At 40.9% G+C, this 17,394-nt stretch overlaps 1 protein-coding gene across 1 annotated transcript; it reads right to left on the bottom strand.

Annotated features, from left to right (window-relative positions):
* Positions 1 to 1,479: 1,479 nt before the first annotated feature.
* On the bottom strand, positions 1,480 to 17,241 carry LOC127581833 (regulator of G-protein signaling 17-like). The gene is made up of 5 exons (XM_052036602.1): positions 16,937 to 17,241; positions 14,430 to 14,559; positions 11,777 to 11,866; positions 9,489 to 9,723; positions 1,480 to 5,568 (listed from the first exon to the last, which is right to left on the bottom strand). The coding sequence occupies exons 2-5, from the start codon at positions 14,552 to 14,554 to the stop codon at positions 5,368 to 5,370; spliced, it is 651 nt and encodes a 216-aa protein (XP_051892562.1). The 5' UTR covers positions 14,555 to 14,559; positions 16,937 to 17,241; the 3' UTR covers positions 1,480 to 5,367.
* Between the last annotated feature and the right edge of the window lie 153 nt (positions 17,242 to 17,394).

Below are 17,394 nucleotides of genomic sequence, written 5' to 3'. Positions count from 1 at the left end.
TGGGAGAGATAAAGAATGGAGATATTTAGGAAGGGAATGCTTTAGCTTGGAGTTCAGGCAGCTGAAGGCTACAGTTAACCATCTGGAGGCATTAAAATGTGTGAGAGGCCAGAATTGAAAGAGTGCAGAGTACAAGCTCACCAGCGCCTCTACTTCCTCAGGAGGCTGAAGAAATTCGGTTTGTCCCCTTTGACACTCACCAACTTTTATCGATGCATCATAGAAAGCATCCTATCTGGATGCATCACGGCTTGGTACAGCAACTGCTCTGCCCAGGACCACAAAAAAACTACAGAGAGTTGTGGACACAGCCCAGCGCATCATGGACACCAGCCTCCCCTCCTTGTCTTTACCTCTTGCTGCCTTGGTGAAGCAGCCAGCAGAATCAAAGACCCCATCCACCCGGGTCATTCTCTCTTCTCTCCTCTTCCATCAGGTAGAAGATACAGGAGCCTGAGGGCACGTAAACCAGACTTAAGGACAGCTTCTACCCCACTGTGATAAGACTATTGAACGGTTTCTTTTAAACGATGAGATGGACTAGAACCATAGAACCACACAGCACAAAACAGGCCCTTCGGCCCACCATGTTGTGCCGTCCATCAAACCTCACGATCTACCTTGTTGTGACCTTGCACCTTATTGCACTGCACTTTCCCTGTAGCTGTGACACTTTACTCTGTACTGTTATTGTTTTTACCTGTACTACCTGAATGCACTCTGTACTAACCCAATGTAACTGCACTGTGTAATGAATTGACCTGTACGATCGGTATGCAAGAGAAGTTTTTCACTGTATCTCAGTACAAGTGACAATAATAAACCAATACCATTACCAAGGAATTGTAGGGCATAAGAAAACTATACTGATGAGACCCCGTAAGAATTTGAAAACAATGTTAATTTTAAAACTAGGGTGTTGCTAGGTGTAGTAATCTTGCAAGTAACAAACAATCTGTAGGAGGAACTCAGCGAGTTGCGCAGTGTCTGTGGGAGGAAAGGGTTTTGACCACTGAGTTCCTCCAGCAGATTGTATGTTGCTCCAGATTCCAGCATCTGCAGTCTCTTGAGTCTCTAATAATCCTGCGATTTTGACTTGTTCAAAATATTTAATACAAATTTTCACACATTGATTGTACGATAGGCACAGATATTTGTCCATACAACTATACCAAAATCTTCACAACACCATTGCAACCATTAGTCAATATAACCTTGGAGCCTGTGCAATCATTAGACATTGCAAATCTTTCTCTAAAATACATCACAGTAAACCTGTATTGTCCCATTCGAGCTTCTAATTCCTAAACTAGACAATTAAGTTTGAATTCATTATTTTGAGCCTCTTTCAAGATGCTGCATGATCCAGGTTACTAAAGATTAATTTTGATGTGAAGTGATGTTTCATTTATTATGAAGACACATCGTTGACAAATATTTTGTATTATTTCATGCATTTATTAATGTGGTTACATTAAACAGATAGAGCTTCTGTTCCAATAATTAAAAACTGAAATAAAAATTCCCTTCAAGGAATGCACTGCTAGATATTGTTCAATAGCTCCAACGATTCCATTCCAAAGGGAAATATTAGACCTCGACATTTGACTTTTCACGGCCTAATTTTTAGGCACTAAACTATCTAACTTTCCAAATAGCTTACAGTTGTAATAGTGATCTTGAGGTGCCCTGCGAGTCATGGTCATAAAGTCTGCTTGATGCTGGGTGCATATCTGAAACAGGTTTACCACAGAGAGTCTATAATCTTTCTTTGAGGACCGTCCAGCAACATTGATTTGCCCTGAGCTAGCCAAAGGCAGCTGCACTTATCACAGCGTTCTTAGAGGGCCACAATGAACAAGGATAGTTTGGAAATATGCTCCATCTGACCACACATTTGAAGAACAGAGGATGGCTAGCTAGTATTGCTCCATTAACCAATGGTACACCTATCTAACCATCACTTCCTCACCCAACACTCTCTTCCCCCAAAATAACCCACTTTTCCCTCCTGCTCTTTGAAATAGTCCCATGCTTACATGGGAGCTTTTGTTTGCATTACAGCAGCTCAATCCCCAAGTCTCATCACAAATGAACTTAGTTTCCTGAAAATGAAGCAATATTGAATGTCAGGCCTGACCTTACAACTCCAATGAAAAAGTTTGGGTTTTGTGTCTGACCTATTTAAGTATCTTGTTGCATCTCTCAGAAATATCCCAAAGTCCTTCACATCCAATAAATTACTCAGGAGTGCAACAACTGTGTTATGTATGCAAATACAGTAATTAATTATAAACAGCATGACCTACAAATTATAAGGATAGACAGTTTTTTTTGTGGTTTTGTTTAAGAGATAAATTTGGGCACAGACATTGGAAAGACTCCCTGACGATCAGGGTGAGAATTTTTTTTTAACCCAAGTCCACCAAAATGTGCATTGGTTTAACATTTCATCCATAAAATTACAAAACAACATCCTCTCAAGAGCGCCCAGCCTCTTCAGATTAACTGTGGAGTGAAGAGAATTTATGAATTTTTAACTATTGTTGTCAAAGTTAAGCTGAAGTGAGCCATCAGAAATCATCTAATTACTGGTTAATGTTGAAAGCAAGGCAAGCTAGAAGACTAGCAGAGGCTGAATGTTGAGTAGTGGTCATGAAATTTACTCACAATGTAGTTGCACTGACTGTTCATGGTGAAAAACTTCACTCCCTTTTTCTGAACTTCACATTTTTTTTATTTACAGCGTGGTAACAGGGCCTTCCGGCCCAACAAGTCCGCTCCGCCCATTTTACACCCATATTAACCTACCCATACGTCTTTGGAATGTGGGAGGAAACCAGAGCACCCAGAGGAAACCCACGCAGACACGGGAGAACGTACAAACTCCTTACAGACAGCGACGGGAATCGAACCCCGATCGCTGGCACTGTAATAGCGTCGCGCTAACTGCTACGCTACCGTGCCACCCCAAATTCAACCTAAAATAATATGATGCACTTAGTGTCAAAAATAACCATGTGGCAAGCCAGGAAGAAACATCTGCTCAGAATCTTTCCCAAAGACTTCCTAACAATCAAGGGCTTTCCATGAGTACCACTGTTGCAATGCAGGAAACACAGCAGTTGAGTTGTGCACAGTAAATGCTCGCAAACTGCAATGTGAGAATGATGAAATAGTCAGCTTTACTGATGTTGGCTGAGAGATAAACTTTGCTTTCACGGCTGGGAAGAATTCCCCCGGTCTTTTTCCAAATAATATCACAGGAGCTTTTGCTTCCTTCCACCTGTGAGGACAGGGAGGGCTTTGGTTTATGATTCATCCTCCAACCGTGCATTTCTCTTTCAAAATCCCGTTGGAAGGATTAGGTCAAATTTTTGGATTAGGTCTTTGATTGTACTAAACAACAGCAACTGGAGGCGTGTGGTTGTTCTCAAATAGTTTTAATGATAAAGTGATTCAACAGGATGAGTTTGACAAATTGATTATCTCTAGACATCTTTTGAAAGTTTCACTTCTGGACAATTCTACAAAACAGTTTACTGAGACAATAATTTTTAACCATTTAGCTACCAGAAAATTTAAATTGTTCATTAATAAATTTTCAGGAATTTTTGCAGGAAAATGAAGAGTCAATGCAATGAAAATGAGAAATGATCTTAAACTGGAAACCTAAAATTAAAAAAACAATTCAAAGAGCAGGCTAAAATTAGAAGCATCTAAAAGAGAGGCTGGGCTAACCTCTTGGACCATCTTTCAGCAGGTACAATTTCGATAATCCCAAATTTGACCTGCACATTGAGAGAATCCTTATTTAAATTGTATGGGTTTCAGAGCCTCCAGTCTCCAAATATTCCAGGTACTCATAGGCCTAAAGGTTATGGAGGATTTCTGGAACATCATGGTACACAACACAATGCTTGAGTTTTTGTTTTTGGTTCAGTCCAGTGGTTGTTTTCATGGTCATTATCTTTTGCAAAATACAGCATTTTTTGTTGTTAAAGCAAGTGCATCAATTTTTGGTTTCCATAATAAATTGTAATTATTCTTGTTGCAGTCGGTCCCTCCGACTTGCTTCCACTCCAGTTCTGTAGCTTCAGAGAAGATTGAAGACTCCGATGTGGGATCAGGAGACTCTGCCATAGTTGGGGCTAGTCCTGCTTGATGGAATGGGTGGGTACGTTGTTTGGGATGTTGCATACTGCTTCAGCAGTTTCTTTGTGGCTTCTGTGTGTTTCCATTTCAGAAACTCAAGGTGCTCAGTTCTTACTCCATTTCTCCATTTTGAGCAGTTGTGGGCCACGGATTCCCAAGAGTCAGAGAGGACATCACAATTTTTCAAAGAAACTGAGAACATCCATGAAACATTTCTTCTGTCTATGATGGAGCTCGGAGTAGAGCGTCTGCTTCTGGAGTCTGTGGTCAGGTATGTGAATAATGACGTCCGCTGGTTGTGGGTGAGCAGAGCATTGATGCCAGGGCTGTTGATCTGGGAGAGGACACTGACATTGGATTTTGTACTCTACCAATGGATTTGGAGGATTTTATGGAGGGCGTTGATGGTGTTTTTCCAATGGTTGAGGTGCCCTCTGTAGGTTGTCCAAACCTTCAGAGCATACAGAAGAGTGAGATTCATTACTATCGAGTAGACCATAAATGTGGTGCCAGGTTTGAGACCTTGACCTTCAAACACTTTGTGGCATCTTCTGTACCCTGCTGTCAACTCCCTCCTGTCTCTACTGCTGGGCTGAGGGTCTGGCCAGATCTCAAGCTAGAGGACAGCTAGGGATTCAACATTCCCCCTCCCCAGCTGGAGATCTGCAAATAAAGGGAACTTTATATCAAGCAACTCTACACATTCAAATTGCTAATGATAACAGATAATACTTGTACATTCAAAGTCATCCATTGTGCCAGGGTGTTTAGGAATTTTGGTTTTCCCCTTGCCTGCGGGTTATCTTACCTCATGTCCATTATGTGTCCACAAACAAAAGCAACCAGTCAGCAGTCTGCAAACAATATCCACATTTTGAAAGCCATATCCTTAAAACAAAATACGTGGTTGACGTGGTAAATTATATTGCCAATCCAGTATTCAGTGTAAAAATAAACAAACAAATTTTATCAGCATGTTTTCTGGAATGTTTTTTGGCTATTGTCTATTAAAGATGAAAAATTCAAGTCCTTGCCATAATTCAGTAAGGCAGGGGCTGGAGGTTTTGTTATGAACGTGCTGGTCCCTTTTTGCATCAGGAGAAATAAGACAGATCCCCACAGGAGGCCTGAGAATTTGATTCCTCAAAGTCCTTGGTTGAGGTCAGAAATTAGCTCTGTTGTTTGGTGTTGGGCACATTGTTAAAGTGAACATCACAGGTCAGAATCCATTGCATTATCAGAGGGAGATAGTTCTTCCAGAAGGGATTTGTACACTGGTGAATTCAGGAACCTGGGGTAAGAGTCCCTGTGCATCAATGCGTACACATGCATCTGTGCTTCATCAAAGATGTCTGCTGTTGGCATTGCCATGTTTTTGTTGATTGCTTCTCGCACACTAGCATCAATGCTGATCTAGAAAAAGAAGTTCATTAGTGAGTTTTTTTTGGTTCTGTCTGCCAATTTGAAAAGATGTCTGATATCAGCAAGAAAAGACACATGACTGGAATCTGGAGCAACAAACAGTTTGCTGAAGGAACTCAGCAGGTCAAGCAGCATCTATGTGAGGAAAGGAAATGTCGACAATTCAGCTTGAAACCCTGCATCAGGACTGATATCAAAGACCCACTTTAAAGAGCATTGCCATAAAGCATTCTCATTAATGTGGGAATCTTGCTAATGACAGAATCTTACCTTTTCTTACATTTTACATTTCCTTTAAAGAAAGAATCTTGTCATAAAATATTTCCTTGGAAGTGGAGATACTGCCTTTTAAAGAGGTACTCATGAGATCAAACCACATGAATATGTAAATGTACTAAATAGGAGCTGGACGAGGTCACTTGGCCTTCTGAGTCTGATCCACAATGTAATGAGATCATGGCTGACCTGACTGTAACCTGAATATCCATTGCCATCTACCTGCAGTAATCCTTTACCCCTTGTATTTTGAAGAATCAATGTACCTCTGCCTTAAAACTATTCAGATTCAGCTTCCATACCTGAGTCAGAAATTCCAAAGTCTCACAATTATCTGAGAGATAAAAAAATCACCTCATTTCTGCCTTAAATGGGAGACCCCTTATTTTTAAACAGTGACCCCTAGTTCTAGATTCTCCCACAAGAGAAAACATCATCTCCACATCTATCCTGTTAAGACCCTTCAGGATCTTGTGTTTCCATCAAGTCGCCTCACATTCTTCTAAACTCCGATAGACGCAAACCCAAAATTTAGAAGAGTGAGAGGAGACATTGAAATGAATAAAACCCTTTTTAACAAGGGTTTTGTAATGTGGAATCATGTTCAAAGTGGAGAAGTGCTACCACAGAACAGCTGGGACTCATTGTGGAAGGCTTAAACGGTTCAGGCCTGTTTTACAGCTGCTAATTTTGAGTGTGTTCATTCCATACATTATTTCAAAACCTATCTTTATATGTGTACTCTAACATATGACCTTGTTTGCCATTCCCTCAGTGTTTCAAGATTGCAAGGTTATACTTAGTAGGCAAGACATTTTAGGAGATGTCCCAGTTAAGGAAGTATTACTATCTATTGAGTCCCGATCAATGGGGCTTGAGACAGTTGTTAGCCATGATCTTGTTACATCAAACTCAAGAGACCAAGTGGCCTACTTCTGCTTCTATTTTGTATGTTTATATATTCATGTGGCTTGATCTCACTGGTGTTCAATAGCACCTCAGTATCTTTCTCACAATGACTCACTGAGAAATTGGAAGTTTGCCAATGATTTACACTAATAAAATGCTTTATAAAACCAAATAACTTAAAGGGACAAGGACTATTTCTACTGTGTGCTTAATCCCACAGAGACAGACAAGCTCTGCCCAGTTCAACATTTTGACCAACTTGCAGAGAGCAGTTGGTCACATGTTGCATTTCATAAAGGGATGCACATCTGGTATTTTATAAACCACATACAGTATATTACACCCTTCCTTTAACAGGAAAATCTGTAACAAATTAACATTCAAAGTAACTGTCCAGTTTCTGTGTGCTTTACTTTAGCTCAGATACTATGTCCTCACTGTATCTCCCACCCCTAGGTGTAGCAGGTTTTTGGCACTTCTGTGGTAGGAGTGTGCATGTCTTCACTTGGCCATTTTTATCTGTCTTCCTGGAAGTTTTTACACTTCTAATTTCCTGTTCCGTGAATAACATCTGCACGTTTACCTACAAGTTCTGCAGCTGAACTGATTACTTATATTGGAGCAGACTTTACAATCCTGTCATAATGTACCATTACCTACACTGTATTATTTCCAAGTGTGGGTATGACATTTTTCTGGTCTGTGATAAAGAACTCCATATTATATCTCTCTTAACTCATTGGGTTCACTGCCTTAAGAGGGCATCTCACAGCCAGATTCAGTGTGGCTTTGTTCATCAATAACACCAGTGTTGGCTTTAACTGCACTAACTCAAGACTGATGGTTTGCTTTGATTCACGCTGAGATGTCCCTGGTTGTCCTTGCACTGATATCTCAGTACAATTATACCCAGTGGGTGTTCCTTCCATAGAAATGGCCTTGTTTGGCCACAGGTTTGTTTTATTTAACTCATTCTGAATCTGACTCTGTCTCTGTCCCTGCACACCTGATATCATCCACTCCATGAACTTCCAGTGTCCTCTTCATAGTGCATTGTTTGTAGCAATAATTTCCAATTCACATTGCTCATTTTCTCATATCACAAGATCACAAGACAAAAGAGCAGATGTAGGCTATTTGGCCCATCAAGTCTGCTCCATGGGCTGAACTAAAACTATTCCTATCTAGCCCAATTTCTGGCCTTATCCCCATATCCCTTGATACCTTGACTAATTAGATACCTATCAATCTCCTCCTTAAACACCCCCAATGATCAGGCCTCCACAGCTGTATGTAGCAAAGAATTCCATAAATTCACTACCCTCTGGCTAAAGAAAGTTGTCCTCATTTCTGTCTTAAACGAGTACCCTCTAATTCTAAGACTGTGCCCTCTAGTCCTGGATTCACCCACCAAGGGAAACAGCTTAGCCACATCTACGCTGTCCAGTCCTTTCAACATTTGAAATGTTTCTATGAGGTCCCCTTTCATTCTTCTGTACTCCAGTGAGTACAGTCCAAGAGCCGACAAACGCTCATCGTACGTAAGCCCTTTCATTCTGGGAATCATTCTCGTAAATCTTTTCTGAACCCTCTCCAACATCAGTACATCCTTCCTAAGATAAGGGGCCCAAAACTGCATACAGTGTTCCAAATGAGACCTAACCAGTGCCCCATAGAGCCTCATCAACACTTCCTTACTTTTATATGAAGGCATTTCTTTCTCAGCCATTCACGTTACTGTCCAAAATGCCTGCAACATCTGAGCTAATCTTCCCCATACTTACCTTCTTCAGCATCTTTTCATATTTCCAGACCTTCAAGACTATGCTGGCTCTTGGAACAATCCCATCCATCCCATTAATCCATTAATTTCCATGTAACCTATTCTCTCACACATGCCCAGATGATTCTCCAACCACCCAAGTACATTGGAAGTAATTTACAGTGGCCAGCAACCAGCCAAGTGGGAGGAAGCTGGAACACGAGGGGAAATCCATGCAGGCACAGGGAGAACATGCAAACATACAGGAGGTCAGGAACTGAACCTGGGAAAGAGGGGTTATAGGCAGTAGCATTTGGAAAGACTGTTTGTCCCTGGAAGGTGGGAAGCGAAAAGGACAGATGTTGCTTCTCCTGCCACTTAGCATTCACTGTCTCGACTCAAGCATGAAGAATGGACCAAAGACAAAGGAGCTCCAGCTGTCAGTACAGAAGGGAAGTAAACTGAGAAAGAAAAATATAAGAGTGATAGGATGGGGAAAAAGAGACACTTGATACTACATCAGTTGTGGGTCAGTGAGTCATATTCTCGCTGCTGAGTCATAGGGTTCTGTTCAAATCCCATTTAAGAGTCTTGATCACAAAACGTAGACCAACACTGAGGAAGTATCACATTGTTGGTGGTGCTGCTGTTTAGCTGAGAGGTTAAATTGGGGCCTAGATATTGTGGATCCTGTGGAACTGTTTCATATAACTCCTCTGGGGTCCTGGCTAATATTTATCCCTCAAGTAAACTTCAGTAAAACAGATTATCTGGATACTTATTACATTATTGTTTGAGGAAAGATCTTTGACAGAAATAGCTATCGTGTTTCCTACATTTTAATAGCTTTAAAAACACCAGGACAATTTAGAAAATATTAAATTACTAAAGGCACTGCATCAATACAAATTCTTTCTTCCTTATTTTGTGTCCATTCACCCAGTAGCTCCCCTGCTTTACTTACCTCCTTTGGAGACAGTACTGAGATATAATCAAAATATATTGATGTTGCCTTTTCCATAATTGAGGCTTTGTGATCTTCCTGCTTGAATTCCTCACAGGCAAGCCAGAAAAGAATATTTTCATCACTGTGTTCACTCTGCAAGAATTGCAATAAAAATTTCCTCCCATTTGGATCCTTCAGGAGGTGATCGAAGGACTGGGACCAGGAGGCGACTTCTTCCAGATTCACACTCAATCTGTGAATCAGAAGTGGAGAATACAGTCATCAGAAGCTTAAAGGGAAAGTGATTGAAGCTGTGTCTGGTCTGCTTTCTATGGGAATAAACATTTCTTGGACTTGTGAGGGAGTAGTAGATAGATTTATCTGTGAACAATGGACTTGATGGAAAATAGTTCAAATATTGTGGGACATGAGACAAACATTGGGGAGCCTTATGGTAAGAAGGCATATAGACCAAAATATGTGTGCGATAACAAAGACAGAAAATGGTGGAAATACTGAGCAGATCAGGGAGTGCTTGAGAAGCAATAAGGTTTAGGTTCATTTCCAGTCTGATAACTTTTCACCAGAGTCTTGTGAAATGCTAACCCCTTCTCACCCTCTCTGCAGATAACCTTTGATCTGCTGAGTTGTGCTTGCAATCCCTGAAAGAAGGAAAACATGAAGGAACTTTAACCGCCGACCCCTTCTCCGCCACCAAGTAAAAGAGTGTTAATCATAAAGTAAATTACATGGGAGGAGCAGAACAGGTCAAAGAGCCAATTGGATGAGCTTTGAGCAAGAGAATAGTCATCAAGGTTAGAAAAAGGTTTTTTTAATAAAAATAAATTGGTTAAAGCTCTTTGCAAGGTCAATGATTAGGTAACTACAGGGGAAACATTCTAGATTAAGACTGGAAGAACAAAAAGGCAAGTTAGTAGAAATTTCTTGCATAGAGAATTGTTGGGTCATGGAATGTCCCACCATAAATGGTTGTGTGTAGAGAACCCATAATGGCTTCTAAAAGGGAAGTGGATAAAGGTTTGAAAATAGAAATTAAGACAAAAGATATGGGAAAGGGGCAGGAATACAGGAGCAACGACAGGTCTAGCAAAGACAGAATGAAGTAAAAGGGGACAGGCCTGGACAGCACTTCCAAGAGAATTTCTAAAGGGCCTCTGTCTATGCCACAAACCTCTGTGACACCAGAAAGGTTGAACAATGGGAGTGGCTGTGGACAATTTTTATTAAAACCATCTTCTTTGTTTAACCAATGATCTTTGCCTTTTTCTAAAGATGAACGTTGTTGGGTTACATGTTATGGACTTTGGCTCCGGTTTCTACAAGTTACTTCCCTGATATTATCAACATATGAGCTCTAGAACAATTTTTCTGATTAAATAGTATTTTTTAGCACAGAAACAAGCTATTGCCACTGCCAGGGGAATCCAAAGGTATTGGCTGTAAGACAGAGAGTAATATTCAGAAAATAAATTCTTTGCCCAGATAATAAGGAACTCACAACTACAAAGAATTGTTGAAGTGAATAACATAGTTGTTTTTAAGAGGAAGCTAAGTACACACAGACAGAAAAGGGAGTGGAAGGATGTGCTGATGTGCTGATTTGAACTCTGGTGAGAGGACGCTCTTATGAACAAAACCACCATTTGGGTCGAAAGGCCTGTTTCTATGCGAGACTATCTTACTATTTCCTCTTTTGTTTGCTATTAATGCTGAATCTGTATCCCCTTGTAACCAATTTACCCATGAATATGAACAATATAAATACTGCTTTCATTTTCTCCATCTTGTCCCAATGGAAAAATGCTCTGGATAGCAGGTTGTGTTTCTAAGTCCTGTCATTTATAAAGACATAATGTTAGTTTGCATTTTACACAGTTTGCCTGATGATCATTGCAGATTTAAATGAGCAATAGGAACATTTCTAGAGCAATATGAACAACCAACACCTTGCTCTAGTCTAAGTATGACTGAGCAAAGAACTGTTCCCAGCACGCTGAGAGATCTACCCTCTCATTCTTCCATATATATCACAATGGGATCTTTCCCATCCACTCGTAGAGTTTTATTTCAGCTTTTTCCCATGGACAACAAGTCTTAGCAGCTTCAGCACTGAAGTCTGGACATGTGCAGAAGCCCTGAATTATGACTTGATACTGATTTACAGGCAATGAGTAACACCAACTCAGCCAAACTTACAATCAATAAATAATGCACCAGTTTTTAAAAGGAGCCAAGATTGCACTTAAATTGAGAAGTGTTTTAAGTCTCTGTAGTGACACGTTCACCTTTCTTCTTGTTTCTGAAGACTTTCCTGCTTGGAAATGATGGAAGCTTTTTGACTGCAATCATCTATTTCCTTGTTCCTGACAGTTAAGCTGGAAGGAAATGGAGGGTTATTTTATTGAGCTTAAAGTCAACTTGATAGATCAGTATTTTTCTCACCCCACCCTCTTATTTCCTTATTAAACAACAATTTATAATTATGACGTACTCAGTAAAAAGTCTTAAGATGTTGCACAAACTGATACTTAAGTTATACATTAGTATCTCTGGAATAGGTCCTATGGTCTCTTTGCCAGTTCAGGAAATAGCAAGGAGATGGCTTCACAGGTAGACAGGGTGGTGAAGAAGGCTTTTGGTAGACTAGCCCTCAACACTCAGGGCAATGAGTACAGAAGTTGGGATGTTATGTTGCAGTTGTACAATATGTTGGTGAGGCCGCATTTGGAATATTGTGTTTAGTTCTGATCATCTTGCTCTAGGAAAGACACCAATAAGCTGGAAAGAGTGCAGAAAAGATTTATGAGGATGTTGCCAGGACTCAAGGGACTGAATTTAGAGAGGTTGGGACTTTATTCATTGGAGCGAAAGAGAACGAGGGGTGATCTTATAGAGGTGTATAAAATCATTAGGGGCACAGATAGGGTGAATGCACACAGTCTTTTTCCCAGAGTTGGGGAATCAAGAACTAGAGGGCATAGGTCCAAGGTGAGACAGAAGATATTTAATAGGAGCCTGAGGGGAAAATGTTTCACCCAGAGGGTGGTTCATATATGGACTGAGCTGCCAGAAGGACTGGTTGAGACAGGCACATTATCAACATTTTTAGGCACTTGGACGGGTATGTGGATAGGAAGGGTTCAGAGTGATATGGGCCAAAGCTGGCAAATGAAACTAGCCTAGATGGGCATCTTGGTCAGCATGGACCGGTTGGGCCAAAGGGCCTTTTTCTGTGCTGTAGGACTGTAACAACTCTAATTCATGTGATCCAAAGCTTGGTCAAAGATACAAATTTTTAAGTGGCTCTTAAAATGGCTTGTTGTCAGGGGAAGGATTTAGGAATGGACATAGTAAGGCAGATTCCTGAATTTATTCGGGAATTGAAGTTCCAGATGCTACCGGTGGAGTCATGGAAACTAGGGCCAAACAAGAGCTTGTGTTATTGGAGAGCTTTGATTCATGTTGTTTCTTTTTTGTGTTGATTATGAAGAGGATTTTTAGTTTGCCTACATGTAAGCACAACAAAAGAAATGGTAACAGTGCCACTGCTTTCTGCACAAACTACTTAACACTCCTTCCTAAGTAAATTTCTCATGTTCTCCCATCCCCATGATATGTACAGTTCAATATTCACTCTTGCATAATATTTCCTACATGTATCTTCTAAAGTGTCAACAGATCCATTATGATCTTAGCAGTGAAGAAAACAGTATTATAGGTATACAGGGCATATCCTGAGAGATCAGACGGGGTCTTTGTTTAGTGCTGCAGCCAAAGGACACCACCTCTGTCAGTTCAACAATTCCCAGTTCTGTTCTGAAGCATCAGCCTAGACTTTTGTGTCATTGGAGTTTGACTCACACCTGTAAACTTGTAACTCGGAAGCTGAAAATGCTACCAAATGAACAGCTAAAATACTAGAGAATAATATACTAGGGTCCTGAAGAAGCGTTCTGACTCGAAACCTAGACCCCCTGCTTTTCTCCATGAATGATGCCTGACCTGCTGAGTTCCTCCAGCACCATCATGTTTTTTCAGCTCAGCTAATGTCTCACACTAACCATCCATCCTCAAAGTAGCCTTACAGGAGTATAGCTAAGTATCACAATGGGACCACTGGAGGTGGGTTGGGGGAAATGGTTAGGAATCTCAGCTAATTCCTCCCCTCTCCCATTCCAGTCTGTGAGAGCAACCCAATCAGTGCCTTGGCAGTGTCAGGTATCTCAGCATAGAAGAGAAAATAAACCTAAGGCCTTCTACCTTGGATGGCTTAATACTTTTTCCCAATATGCAAATAGAGAAGCTCTTGTATGAAAAAACAAAAGAATTTGCATTTCTTTGGCACTTTTCACAAACTCAAATCATCCCACTGTGTATTACAATCAATGAAATGCATTTGTGAGCTGCAGTCACTGTTGTAATATAGGAAACATAGCAGTCAATTTTCACACAACAAGCTCCTATGAGCTGCGATTGAAAGAAATGATCAAAGAAACTACTATAGATGTCGGTTGAGGAATAAATAGTTGTCAAAGTACTGGAGAACTCTCATGTTCTTCTTCAAAATGGTGGCCTGGAGATCTATGTCTGTCTGGGAGGACAGACAGTGCATTCTGTTATTGCTTTTCCCTTGTACTACCTCGATGTACTGACATGATGAAATGTTCTGAATGGATGACATGCAGAACAAAATCTTTCACCGTACCTCAGTACATATGATAATAATAAACCAATGACCAGTTTACCAATGCTCTGGCAAACTGTTCGTCAGAAAGATGTCATGTCTGGCACTCCAGGATGCCTACAGGACTGGCATTGGCATTTCAGCCTAGAATTTGTGCTCAGACATTTAAGAGCTCTTTGGTGGCACTCCTAACCCATGTGTGCATCTGCTGAATCTTTACACAATACATTGCTGTTGCACTTTCATTTCCCTACCAGGAGCAACAGCAGCACCAGCAGAAGCAGCAGGTGTTGGGGTGATTAGTGCACCGGGAAGAAGACTGGGAACCACTGTCTGTCTGTGACGTCTGTCTTGTCATCTGTGTTTGTTCAGGATCCATAGCCTGGAATGGATTAGACAAGAAAAGTTTGTTCCCTTATAGGCAGGAGAAAGCTCAGAGTAAATGGCTCTTAGTAACAACGCAATGACAACAACCCACACTTTTTTCCGATTTAATAACCACCAGCAGTATATTGACATTTACAGTTTCTCAGTGAATTTGCTCCTTCCTTTTTCTTTTCAGTCCTGCCCCTCATCGACAGTACTGGCTCTTCCTAGAATGCGGGACAATGGAGTCTGTTTCTGGGGATTGGGGGTGTCATCACAAACTAATGGAAGACATTAGATGGTGTGGAATTGAGGAGGGAGGCAGTGGTTTAAAGTCTAAGAACTATGACTGGCGTTGCCCTACCCAGTGGTAGCTGAGATTAACTATGACTAGGAATAGTCATAAACTTCCTGATAGAAGTTTATACAATTATGAGAGGGATAGACAGGGTAGACAGTCAGAATCTTTTTCCCAGGGTAGGATTGTCAAACACTAGATGACATGCATTTGCGGTGAGAGGATGGAAGTTTAAAGGAGATGCATGGGGCAAGTTTTTTACACAGAGAGTTGAAGGTGCTTGGAACAGTTTTCCAGGGATACTGGTGGAAGCAGATACAATAGTGGTGCTTAAGAGGCTGTTAGATAGACACATGAATATGCAGGGAATGGAAGGATATGGATCATGTACAGGAAGAATAGATTTAGTTTAATTCAGCGTCACATTCAGCACAGACATCGTGGGCCAATGGGCCTGTTCCTGTGCTGTACTGTTCTATGTTCCATGAATACTTTTCATTTTGGGCCTCAGTTTCATCTAAGGCTGAGCATTTATGTATGGAATCATCAGCAAGCATTATCCCAGCTAAAGCAAAGCAGAGAGGCAGCCAGAGTGAGGGACTATTGTAACACAACTTCATCTGATGGTTCCAATTGACTCCTATTCCAGTCAATATTCTAACTACAACTTAGCATCAGTACGAAGCTGGATTTGCTTCAGATTGACATGAAACAGATGAACCATTGTGGCCCTATTTGTCTGATATTTGGAGACGTCAAAAACTGATTAATCCCTGACAAATATTCCTCAAGAGGAGCTTTGGTCAACTGGATGGGGAAACAATTTCTGCTGGCATGGGAGCTGCTCACCAGAGGACATAGAATTAAGGCAAAGGAACCAGAGTGGAGATGGATGGGTAGCTTTTGGTTCTGGATATCATTATGCCCTCGAATGCACTCTGTAAGATGGTGGAGATCATGGGTTTAGTGGGTGTTGTTGAAGAAGCTCAAAAAGGCGGGGAATTAGATAAATACTTGAGAAGAAAACAACTTTGGGACTTCAGGGAAGGAGAAAGGTATAGGACTAATGGTCTGCCCTTTTGCAGATCCAGTACAGGAGCAAGGGGCCAAACAGCCTCCTGTACGTCTAACTTAATGAATTATTAAGAAAACAGAGGTGCAAAACAGTTTTGAAAATTAACTGTTAGCATGCGAGGTGACATTTAATGCCCATCCCTTGTGGTCTCAAGGTGATAGTGGTCAACCACTGTCTTGAACCATTGCACTCCCTACGGTGAAGCTGATCCCTCAGTGATGTTCCAGCATCTTGACAGCAACAATAAAGAAATCCCAGTGTATGTCCTAGTCAGAATGATGGGTGATTCAGAGGTGAACCTGGAGGTAATAATGTTCCCATGTCCTGGCTGTCCTTGCCTTGTAAGGTGGTGGGTATAGGAGATGCTGCCAAGACTGCACAGGCAGAGGCCTTAAGAATTGCATCACTGTGATTTGTTTGGCCAAGCAAGTAATAAAATGTTTCAGTAAATGAAACTCTGCAAACTGCAGAGTCAGTTTATGACAGACACTGGGTGATGAATCTGTCAACAATAACTTCCTGCCTTGGTTCCACTACTGCAATTGTGCCTTCAGCTACCTAGATTCTACATTCTGCTAATTTCCTCCCCCAGCACATTCATATAGAACCTTTAAATACTGTAAAATATCCCAAAGTACAGCACCAGACAAAATTTGATTCTGAATCACATAAACAGATATTGCAATCAACTGCAGATGCTGGGTCCAGATTCAGCCTGAAATATTAAATCTGTTTTGCTTTCCATAGGTGCACAATTGACCTTCTGAGTGTTTTCTGTTTTTAAAAAATAAATAGTAGAATAGATAACTCAAATCTTGTTCAATCAGGCAGGTTTGGAAAAGCATTATAAGGAGAAAGAGCAAGAGGTAGAGAGGGTTAGGGGAGGAATATCAGAGCCTTGGGACTAGACAGCTGAAAGCATAGCTACACTGGTGAAGCATGAAATTCAAAGATATGCAGGAGAGCAGAAAGAAAGCAGAGACCTTTGAGGGTCGTGGGGCTAGGTAAGATAATACTCAACTTCTGAAGCACATCAAAAGGCAGCAGACGTCTGTTTTCTAGAGCTGGCTCCTGTGCAAGTAATGTTAAGGCACTGACACCCTGGTCAACTTGGTCTGGTTATTATAACTGAATATCCGGAAGTTCAAACCAGCAAGAGAAAAGTTTCTGCACAAGATCCAGCTGAAGCACTTCTTCAGTCAGAATCCATGTTGATGTCGAAGATAATCCAGATTGAGAAAAGCAAATTAATGTCTAATTCAAGTCTTGAACGAGTTTGCTGGACTGTAAAGCAATTTAAAGTCTTCCCGTTTCTTCTTGCACACAGCTTGATGTTTTGTGGAACTGCTTGTTGCAAATTCAAGACCGTTTGCCTAACAGGAAATGTTATCAGTGTAATGTAGTACCTGCAGGATATTGCACAGGTCACATTCTTACTCTGTTGCAAAATATGCAATAACTTTCCCATGATTGTCATTTT

Source organism: Pristis pectinata, chromosome 22 (assembly GCF_009764475.1).
Source record: "Pristis pectinata isolate sPriPec2 chromosome 22, sPriPec2.1.pri, whole genome shotgun sequence".
Taxonomy (NCBI): domain Eukaryota; kingdom Metazoa; phylum Chordata; class Chondrichthyes; order Rhinopristiformes; family Pristidae; genus Pristis; species Pristis pectinata.
Note: the sequence above shows the minus strand (reverse complement) of the source record. Positions and strands in the feature narration are given on the sequence as shown.

Coding starts and splice junctions, on each gene's coding strand:
- LOC127581833 (XM_052036602.1), bottom strand. CDS start 14,554: ATGGATCCTGAACAAACACAGATGACAAGACAGACGTCACAGACAGAC. Junction 9,724..11,776: donor CTTCAGAAACAAGAAGAAAG/GTGAACGTGTCA, acceptor TCTGATTCACAG/ATTGAGTGTGAATCTGGAAG. Junction 5,569..9,488: donor CAGTACTGTCTCCAAAGGAG/GTAAGTAAAGCA, acceptor TTCTTTTTCTAG/ATCAGCATTGATGCTAGTGT.